Source organism: Petromyzon marinus, chromosome 85, assembly GCF_048934315.1.
Source record: "Petromyzon marinus isolate PM22_M1 ecotype Great Lakes invasive population chromosome 85, UKy_Petmar_22M1.pri1.0, whole genome shotgun sequence".
Lineage (NCBI taxonomy): Eukaryota > Metazoa > Chordata > Hyperoartia > Petromyzontiformes > Petromyzontidae > Petromyzon > Petromyzon marinus.
The window spans coordinates 1545051-1557550 of NC_133750.1; the positions used below are offsets into that span (position 1 = coordinate 1545051).

The 12500-nt window shown below is 53.8% G+C and overlaps 1 protein-coding gene and 2 long non-coding RNA genes across 3 annotated transcripts in view; 2 read left to right on the forward strand and 1 right to left on the reverse strand.

The window, feature by feature from the left end:
• LOC116938362 (Y+L amino acid transporter 2-like) overlaps positions 1-1397 on the forward strand; it is a 38200-nt gene extending 36803 nt beyond the window's left edge. The window contains exon 6 of the mRNA XM_076057940.1: positions 1241-1397. Coding sequence (XP_075914055.1) covers positions 1241-1397 — 157 coding nt within the window. The remainder of the gene's footprint in view (positions 1-1240) is intronic.
• The window catches only part of LOC142907912 (uncharacterized), a 217534-nt gene that overhangs the window by 95442 nt on the left and 109592 nt on the right, over positions 1-12500 (reverse strand). The gene's annotated exons all lie outside the window — the stretch shown is intronic.
• Positions 3964-11983, forward strand: LOC142907911 (uncharacterized). The gene is made up of 3 exons (XR_012931383.1): positions 3964-4060; positions 8979-9075; positions 11912-11983. It is a non-coding gene; the product is annotated as an uncharacterized LOC142907911 (long non-coding RNA).

Consider the following 12500-nt stretch of genomic DNA (forward strand, 5'->3'; position numbering starts at 1 on the left):
ATCATCAACAACATCATCAACATCATCAACATGATCATCAACATCAACATCATTATCAACATCATCAACATCATCATCAACCTCAACAACATCATCAACAACATCATCATCATCAGAAGTATCATCATCAACAACATCATCATCAACATCATCAACATCATCAACATCAACATCATTATCAACATCAACAACATCATCATCAGAAGTATCATCATCAGTAGTATCATCATCACCAGTAGTATCATCATCAGTAGTAGTATCATCATCATCATCAGTAGTATCATCATCATCAGTAGTAGTATCATCATCGTCAGTAGTAGTATCATCATCACCATCATCACCCTCACCACCATCACCATCACCACCATCACCACCATCACCACCATCATCACCATCACCACCACCATCACCACCATCACCACCATCACTATCACCACCATCACCACCATCATCACCACCATCACCACCATCACCATCAGCACCATCACCATCATCATCACCAGCATCACCACCATCACCACCATCATCATCATCATCACCACCATCGTCAGTAGTAGTATCATCATCACCATCATCACCCTCACCACCATCACCATCACCACCATCACCACCATCACCACCATCATCACCATCACCACCACCATCACCACCATCACCACCATCACTATCACCACCATCACCACCATCATCACCACCATCACCACCATCACCATCAGCACCATCACCATCATCATCACCAGCATCACCACCATCACCACCATCATCATCATCATCATCACCACCATCACCACCATCACCACCATCACCATCATCACCACCATCAGCACTATCACCACCATCACCATCGTCACCATCATCACAATCATCATCACCATCATCACCACCACCACCACCATCATCACCACCACCACCATCACCACCATCACCACCACCACCACCACCATCACCACCATCACCACCACCACCATCACCACCACCATCACCATCACCACCACCACCATCATCACCACCACCACCTCCACCACCATCACCACCATCACCACCACCACCACCATCACCACCACCACCACCATCACCACCACCACCATCACCACCATCACCACCACCACCATCACCTCCACCACCATCACCACCATCACCACCACCACCATCACCACCACCACCACCACCTCCACCATCACCACCACCATCACCACCACCATCACCACCATCACCACCATCACCTCCCATCTCCCATCAGGAACCTCCCTCTGGCTATCATGATCTCCATGCCGCTGGTGACTGCCCTCTACCTGCTGACCAACACCGCTTATTTCGCAGCGCTGGACAGCGTTTCGATCCTACAAAGCAACGCGCTGGCCGTGGTGAGTCCTGTAATGTCCTATAGGGTCCTGTAGGGTCCTGTAGGGTCATGGAGATACATGGAGACCCATAGACACCCTACAAGGAGACCCTACGTGCCTCTATACCTGCTGACCAACAACGCTTATTTCTCAGTGCTGGACAGCGTTTCGATCCTACAAAGCAACGCGCTGGCCGTGGTGAGTCCTGTATGTTCCTATAGGGTCCTGTAGGGTCCTGTAGGGTCATGGAGATACATGGAGACCCATAGACACCCTACAGGGAGACCCTACGTGTCTCTATACCTGCTGACCAACAACGCTCTTTAACGCAGCGCTGGACAGCGTTTAGATCCTACAGAGACAGGCGCTGGCCGTGGTGAGTCCTGTATGGTCCTATAGGGTCCTGTAGGGTCCTGTAGGGTCCTGTAGGGTCATGGAGACCCATAGACACCCTACAAGGAGACCCTACGTGCCTCTATACTTGCTGACCAACAACGCTCTTTAACGCAGCGCTGGACAGCGTTTAGATCCTACAGAGCAAGGTGCTGGCCGTGGTGAGTGCTGTAGGGTTCTGTGGGGTCCTATAGGGTCCTGTAGGGTCCTCTAGGGTCCTGTAGGGTCATCGAGACCCATAGACACCCTACAAGGAGACCCTACGTGTCTCTATACCTGCTCACCAACAACGCTCTTTAACGCAGCGCTGGACAGCGTTTAGATCCTACAGAGACAGGCGCTGGCCGTGGTGAGTCCTGTAGGGTCCTGTGGGGTCCTGAAGGGTCCTGTAGGGTACTGTAGGGTTCTGTAGGGTCCTGCAGGGTCCTGGTAGGGTCCTGTAGGGTCCTGTGGGGTCCTGTAGGGTCCTGCAGGGTCCTGGTAGGGTCCTGTAGGGTCCTGTGGGATCCTGTGGGGTCCTGTAGGGTCCTGTAGGGTCCTGTAGGGTCATGGAGACCCATAGACACCCTACAAGGAGACCCTACGTGCCTCTATACCTGCTGACCAACAACGCTCTTTAACGCAGCGCTGGACAGCGTTTATATCCTACAGAGCAAGGTGCTGGCTGTGGTGAGTGCTGTAGGGTCCTGTGGGGTCCTGTAGGGTCCTGTAGGGTCATGGAGATACATAGAGACGCATAGACACCCTACAAGGAGACCCTACGTGCCTCTATACTTGCTGACCAACACTGCTTATTTCTCAGCGCTGGACAGCGTTTAGATCCTACAGAGACAGGCGCTGGCCGTGGTGAGTCCTGAAGATTCCTGTGGGGTCCTATAGGGTCCTGTAGGGTCCTGTAGGGTCATGGAGATACATGGAGACCCATAGACACCCTACAGGGAGACCCTACGTGTCTCTATACCTGCTGACCAACACCGCTTACTACTCTGTGAGTCTCTATGTGTCTCTGTGTTGGTCTCTGTGGGTCTCTGTGTGTCTCTGTGGGTCTCGGTGAGTCTCTCTGTGTCTCTGTGGGTCTCTGTGTGTCTCTGTGTGTCTCTGTGTTGGTCTTTGTGGGTCTCTATGAATCTCTGTGGGTCTCTATGAATCTCTGTGGGTCTCTGTGCGTCTCTGTGGGTCTCTATGCATCTCTGTGGGTCTCTGTGGGTCTCTGTGAGTCTCTGCGGGTCTCTATGAATCTCTGTAGGTGTCTGTGGGTCTCTGTGAATCTCTGTGGGTCTCTGTGGGTCTCTGTGTGTCTCTGTGGGTCTCTATGAATCTCTGTGGGTCTCTGTGGGTCTCTGTGGGTCTCTATGAATCTCTGTGAGTCTCTGAGGGTCTCTGTGGGTCTCTGTGGGTCTCTATGAATCTCTGTGGGTCTCTGTGAGTCTCTGTGGGTCTCTGTGTGTCTCTGTGTGTCTCTGTGTTGGTCTTTGTGGGTCTCTATGAATCTCTGTGGGTCTCTATGAATCTCTGTGGGTCTCTGTGGGTCTCTGTGGGTCTCTATGCATCTCTGTGGGTCTCTGTGGGTCTCTGTGAGTCTCTGCGGGTCTCTATGAATCTCTGTAGGTGTCTGTGGGTCTCTGTGAATCTCTGTAGGTCTCTGTGGGTCTCTGTGTGTCTCTGTGGGTCTCTATGAATCTCTGTGGGTCTCTGTGGGTCTCTGTGGGTCTCTATGAATCTCTGTGAGTCTCTGAGGGTCTCTGTGGGTCTCTGTGGGTCTCTATGAATCTCTGTGGGTCTCTGTGAGTCTCTGTGGGTCTCTGTGGGTCTCTGTGGGTCTCTATGAATGTCTGTGGGTCTCTATGGGTCTCTGTGAGTCTCTGTGGGTCTCTGTGGGTCTCTATGAATCTCTGTGGGTCTCTGTGGGTCTCTATAGATCTGTGTGCGTCTCTGTGGGTCTCTATGAATCTCTGTGGGTCTCTATGAATCTCTGTGGGTCTCTGTGGGTCTCTATAGATCTGTGTGCGTCTCTGTGGGTCTCTATGAATCTCTGTGGGTCTCTGTGGGTCTCTGTGTGTCTCTGTGAGTCTCTGTGTGTCTCTGTGAGTCTCTGTGTGTCTCTGTGGGTCTCTGTGAGTCTCTGTCGGTGTCTGTGGGTCTCTGTGAGTCTCTGTGGGTCTCTGTGAGTCTTTGTGCGTGTCTATGAATCTCTAAAGGGGTCTCTGTGGCCCCAATTAGACGTTTGGAGACCAGGTCCTGGGCGTGATGAGTTGGACGATCCCAGTCGCAGTGGCACTCAGCTGTTTCGGAGGACTCAACAGTTCCATCATCGGTGCCTCGAGGTGAGTCACCCACTCAGAGTCACCCACACAGAGTCACCCACACAGAGTCACCCACTCACTCACTCACCCACCCACTCACCCACTCACTCACTCACCCACTCATTCACTCACTCAGCCACTCACCCACTCACTCACCCACTCACCCACTCACTCACTCACTCACCCACTCACCCACTCACTCACTCACCCACTCACTCACTCACTCAGCCACTCACCCACTCACTCACTCACTCACCCACTCACTCACTCACTCACCCACTCACCCACTCACTCACCCACTCACTCACTCACTCAGCCACTCACCCACTCACTCACTCACTCACCCACTCACTCACCCACTCACCCACTCACTCAGTCGCTCACTCAGTCGCTCACCCACTCACTCACTCACTCACCCACTAACTCACTCACTCACCCACTCACTCACTCACCCACTCACCCACTCACTCACCCACTCACTCACCCACTCACTCAGCCACTCACCCACTCACCCACTCACTTACTCAGACACTCACTCACTCACTCACCCACTCACTCAACCACCCACTCACTCACTCACTCACCCACTCACCCACCGACTCACTCACTCACCCACCCACTCACTCACTCACTCACCCACCCACTCACTCACTCACCCACCCACTCACTCACTCACCCACTCACTCACTCACCCACTCACTCACTCACCCACCCACCCACTCACTCACTCACTCACTCACCCACTCACCCACTCACTCACTCACCCACTCACTCACCCACTCACCCACTCACTCACTCACTCACCCACTCACTCACCCACTCACTCACTCACCCACTCACTCACTCACTCACCCACTCACTCACCCACTCATTCACTCACTCACCCACTCACTCAACCACTCACTCACTCACCCACTCACTCAGCCACTCACCCACCCACCCACCCACTCACTCACTCACTCACCCACTCACTCACTCACTAACTCACTCACTCACCCACTCACTCACCCACTCACTCACCCACTCACCCACTAACTCACTCACCCACTCACTCACTCACCCACTCACTCACTTACTCACCCACTCACTCACTCACCCACTCACCCACCCTCTCACTCACTCACCCACTCACCCACTCACTCACTCACACACTCACTCACTCACTCACCCACTCACTCAATCACTCACTCACTCACACACTCACTCACTCACTCACCCACTCACTCAATCACTCACCCACTCACCCACTCACTCACTCACTCACCCACCACCCACTCACTCACTCACTCACCCACTCCCTCACTCATCCACTTACCCACTCACTCGCCCACTAACTCACCCACTCACTCACCACTCACCACTCACCACTCACCCACTCACCACTCACTCACCACTCACCCACCCACTTACCCATTCACCCACCCACTCACCCACTCACTCACCACTCACCACCCACTCACCACTCACCACCCACACACTCACCCACCCACTCACCACCCACCCACTCACTCACCACCCACTCACCACCCACTCACCACCCACTCACCCACTCACTCACTCACTCACCCACTCACTCACCCACTCACCCACCCACTCACTCACTCACCCACTCACCCACCAACCCACCCACTCACTCACCACCCACTCACCCACTCACTCACCCACCCATTCACCACCCACTCACCACCCACTCACCCACCCACTCACTCACCACCCACTCACCACCCACTCACCACCCACTCACCCACTCACTCACTCACTCACCCACTCACTCACCCACTCACTCACCCACTCACTCACTCACTCACCCACTCACCCACCAACCCACCCACCACTCACCACCCACTCACCCACTCACTCACCCACACACTCACCACCCACTCACCACCCACTCACCACTCACCACCCACTCACCACTCACCACCCACTCACCAGCCACTCACACCCACTCACCACTCACCACCCACCCACTCACCCACTCACTCACCACCCACTCACCACCCACTCACCACTCACTCCCACTCACCACCCACCCCACTCACCACCCACTCACCCACTAACCACTCACCACCCACTCACCAGCCACTCACCACCCACTCACCACCACCCACCCACTCACCCACTCACTCACTCACCCACCCACTCACCCCTACTCACTCACTCACCCCACCCACTCACCCACTCACTCACTCACCACCCACCCACCCACTCACTCACCAGCCACCCACCCCACCCACCCACTCACCAACTCACCCACTCACCACCCACTCACTCACTCACCACTCACTCACCCACTCACTTCACTCACCACTCACTCACCCACTCACTCACTCACCCACTCACCCACCCACTCACCACCCACCCACTCACTCACTCGCTCACCCACTCACCCACTCACCCACTCACTCACCCACTCACCCACTCACTCACTCACTCACCCACTCACCCACACACTCACTCACTCACCCACTCACTCACTCACTCACCCACCCACTCACTCACTCACCCACTCACTCACCCACTCACTCACCCACCCACTCACCACTCACCCACTCACTCACTCACCACCCACCCACCCACTCACTCACCAGCCACCCACTCACCCACCCACTTACCAACTCACCCACTCACCACCCACTCACTCACTCACCACTCACTCACCCACTCACTCACTCACCACTCACTCACCCACTCACTCACTCACCCACTCACCCACCCACTCACCACCCACCCACTCACTCACTCCCTCACCCACTCACCCACTCACCCACTCACTCACCCACTCACCCACTCACTCACTCACTCACCCACTCACCCACACACTCACTCACTCACCCACTCACTCACTCACTCACCCACCCACTCACTCACTCACCCCACTCACTCACCCACTCACTCACCCACCCACTCACCACCCACCCACTCACCACTCACCACCCACTCACCACTCACTCACCACTCACCCACCCACTCACCTCACCCACTCACTCACCCACTCACTCACCCACCCACTCACTCACTCACCCACTCACTCACCCACTCACTCACCCACCCACTCACCACCCACCCACTCACCACTCACCACCCACTCACCACTCACTCACCACTCACCCACCCACTCACCACCCACTCACCACCCACTCACTCACTCACCCACTCACTCACCCACTCACTCACTCACCCACCCACTCACCCACCCACCACCCACCCACTCACCACCCACCCACCCACTCACCACCCACTCACCCAATCACTCACCCACCAACTCACTCACTCACTTACCCACCCACTCACCCACCCACCACTCACTCACCCACTCACCACCCACTCACCACTCACCACCCACTCACCACCCACTCACCACTCACCACCCACCCACCCACTCACTCACCCACTCACCACCCACTCACCACTCACCACCCACTCACCACCCACTCACCACCCACCCACCCACTCACCCACCCACTCACCCACTCCACTCACTCACCCACTCACTCACTCATACACTCACTCACCCACTCACCCACCCACTCACTCACCACTCACTCACCCACCCACTCACCACTCACCACCCACTCACCCACTCACTCACCCACTCACTCACCCACTCACTCACTCACCCACCCACCAGCCACCCACTCACCCACCCACTCACCAACTCACCCACTCACCACCCACTCAACTCACTCACCACTCACTCACCCACTCACTCACTCACCACTCACTCACCCACTCACTCACTCACCCACTCACCCACCCACTCACCACCCACCCACTCACTCACTCGCTCACCCACTCACCCACTCACCCACTCACTCACCCACTCACCCACTCACTCACTCACTCACCCACTCACCCACACACTCACTCACTCACCCACCACTCACTCACTCACCCACCCACTCACTCACTCACCCACTCACTCACTCACCCACTCACTCACCCACCCACTCACCACCCACCCACTCACCACTCACCACCCACTCACCACTCACTCACCACTCACCCACCCACTCACCACCCACTCACCCACCCACTCACTCACTCACCCACTCACTCACCCACTCACTCACTCACCCACTCACTCACCCACTCACTCACCCACCCACTCACTCACTCACCCACTCACTCACCCACTCACTCACCCACCCACTCACCACCCACCCACTCACCACTCACCACCCACTCACCACTCACTCACCACTCACCCACCCACTCACCACCCACTCACCACCCACTCACTCACTCACCCACTCACTCACCCACTCACTCACTCACCCACCCACTCACCCACCCACCCACCACCCACCCACTCACCACCCACCCACCCACTCACCACCCACTCACCCAATCACTCACCCACCAACTCACTCACTCACTTACCCACCCACTCACCCACCCACTCACTCACTCACCCACTCACCACCCACTCACCACTCACCCACCCACCCACCCACTCACTCACCCACTCACCACCCACTCACCACTCACCACCCACCCACCCACTCACTCACCCACTCACCACCCACTCACCACTCACCACCCACTCACCACCCACTCACCACCCACCCACCCACTCACCCACCCACTCACCCACTCACTCACCCATTCACTCACTCACTCACCCACTCACTCACCCACTCACTCACTCACTCACCCACTCACTCACTCATACACTCACTCACCCACTCACCCACCCACTCACTCACCACTCACTCACCCACCCACTCACCACTCACCACCCACTCACCCACTCACTCACCCACTCACTCACTCACCCACCCACTCACTCACTCACCCACCCACTCACCCACTCACTCACCCACTCACTCACTCACCACCCACTCACCACTCACCACCCACTCACTCACCCACTCACTCACCCACCCACTCACTCACCACTCACCCACTCACCCACTCACTCACTCACCACCCACAGATTGTTCTTCGTTGGTTCTCGCGAGCGTCAACTTCCACAGCTGCTGGGGCTCGTTCACGTCACTCGCTTCACTCCGGTACCTGCACTCGTCTTTAACGTGAGTAGCAACATCACCAACAACATCACCATCACCAACATCACCATCATCACTAATATCACCACCAACATCACCAACAACATCACCATCACCAACATCACCATCATCACTAACATCAACATCACCACCAACATCATCAACATCACCACCAACATCACCATCAACACTAACATCACCAACATGGTAATCACCACCAACATCACCAACAACATCACCACCAACATCAACATCACCAACATGGTAATCACCACCAACATCACCACCATCACTAACATCACTAACATCACCACCATCACTAACATCACTAACATCACTAACATCACCAACATCACCACCAACATCACCAACATCACCACCAACATCACCAACATCACCAACATCACCACCAACATCACCAACATCACCACCAACATCACCAACATCACCAACATCACCAACATCACCAACATCATCACCATCACCAACATCACTAACATCACCATCAACCTCACCATCACCATCATCACTAACATCAACATCACCACCAACATCACCAACACCATCAACACCAACATCATCAACATCACCACCAACATCACCATCATCAACATCAACATCACTAACATCACCACCAACATCACCAACATCATCACTAACATCACCACCACCAACATCACCATCAACATCACTAACATCAACATCACCACCAACATCACCAACATCACCACCAACATCACCAACATCACCAACATCACCACCAACATCACCAACATCACCACCAACATCACCACCATCACTAACATCACTAACATCACCACCATCACTAACATCACTAACATCACTAACATCACCAACATCACCACCATCACTAACATCACTAACATCACCACCATCACTAACATCACTAACATCACCACCATCACTACCATCACCAACATCACCAACATCACTAACATCACTAACATCAACATCACTAACATCAACATCACCACCATCATCACTAACATCACTAACATCACCAACATCACCAACATCACCAGCATCACCACCAACATCACCAACATCACCATCACCACCAACATCACCAACATCACCAACATCACCAACATCATCACCATCACCAACATCACTAACATCACCATCAACCTCACCATCACCATCATCACTAACATCAACATCACCACCAACATCACCAACACCATCAACACCAACATCATCAACATCACCACCAACATCACCATCATCAACATCAACATCACTAACATCACCACCAACATCACCAACATCATCACTAACATCACCACCACCAACATCACCATCAACATCACTAACATCACCACCACCAACATCACCATCACCATCAACACTAACATCACTAACATGACCAACATCACCAACATCACCATCAACACTAACATCACTAACATCACCACCACCAACATCACCATCAACACTAACATCACTAACATGACCAACATCACCAACATCACCATCAACACTAACATCACCACCAACATCACCAACACCAACATCACCATCAACCTCACCATCAACATCACCACCAACATCACCACCAACATCACTAACACCAACATCACCATCAACACTAACATCACTAACATCACTCACAACAACATCACCACCATCATCAGAATCACCACCAACATCAACATCAACACTAACATCACTAACATCAACATCACTAACATCACCACCATCACTAACATCACTAACATCAACATCACTAACATCACCACCAAAATCAACATCAACACTAACATCACTAACATCACTAACATCACCACCATCACTAACATCACCACCACCACTAACATCACTAACATCACTAACATCACCACCATCACTAACATCACTAACATCACCACCATCACTAACATCACTAACATCAACATCACTAACATCACCACCATCACTAACATCACTAACATCACTAACATCACTAACATCACCATCACTAACATCACCACCATCACTAACATCACTAACATCAACATCACCACCAACATCACCAACATCACCATCACTAACATCACTAACATCACCAACATCACCATCAACACTAACATCAACATCAACATCACCACCATCACTAACATCACCACCATCACTAACATCACTAACATCACCATCACTAACATCACCACCATCACTAACATCAACATCACCACCATCACTAACATCAACATCACCACCATCACTAACATCACTAACATCAACATCACTAACATCAACATCAACAGCACCACCACCACCACCAGCAACTACACCTCCACCACCTCAACCACCACCTCCACCACCAGCAACTACACCACCACCACCTCCACCACCACCGCCACCTCAACCACCACCTCCACCACCACCACCTACAACACCACCAACACCACCTCCACCACCACCATCACCACTACCATCACCACCACCACCATCACCACCACCCACCTCCACCACCAGCAACTATACCACTACCACCACCACCACCACCATCTCAATCTCCACCACCACCACCACCTCCACCACCAGCAACTATACCACTACCACCACCACCATCTCAATCTCCACCACCACCACCTCCCCCACCAGCAACTACAACACCACCACCATCACCACCGCCAACACCACCTCCACCACCACCAACACCACCACCATCACCACCACCTCCACCACCACCTCCATACCACCAACACCATCACCACCATCTACAACACCACCACCATCACCACCACCAACACCACCTCCACCACCACCACCGCCACGACCAACACCACCACGACCAACACCACTACCACCACCATCAGCAACACCACCACCAACACCACCACCTCTGCCTGTGTGTCAGGCTGTGAGTGCCCTGGTCTACCTGTGCACGGACGATCTCTTCACCCTCATCAACTACTACAGCTTCAGCCATCACCACCACCAGCAACTACAACACCACCTCCACCACCACCTACAACACCACCACCATCACCACCACCAACAACACCTCCACCACCACCAACACCACCACCATCACCACCACCTACACCACCACCACCTACAACACCACCATCACCACCACCTCCTCCACCACCTCCATCACCACCAACACCACCACCATCACCACCACCTACAACACCACCACCTACAACACCACCACCACCAACACGACCACCAGCAACTATACCACCACCTCCACCACCTCCACCAGCAACTACACCACTATCTCAATCACCACCTCCACCACCACCACCACCAACACCTCCACCACCACCACCTACAACACCACCACCAGCAACTACACCACCACCACCTGCACCACCACCTCCACCACCACCAGTAACTATACCACCACCTCCACCACCACCATCAGCAACTACACCACTATCTCAATCACCACCTCCACCTCCACCACCTCCACCTCCACCACCACCACCACCACCTTCACC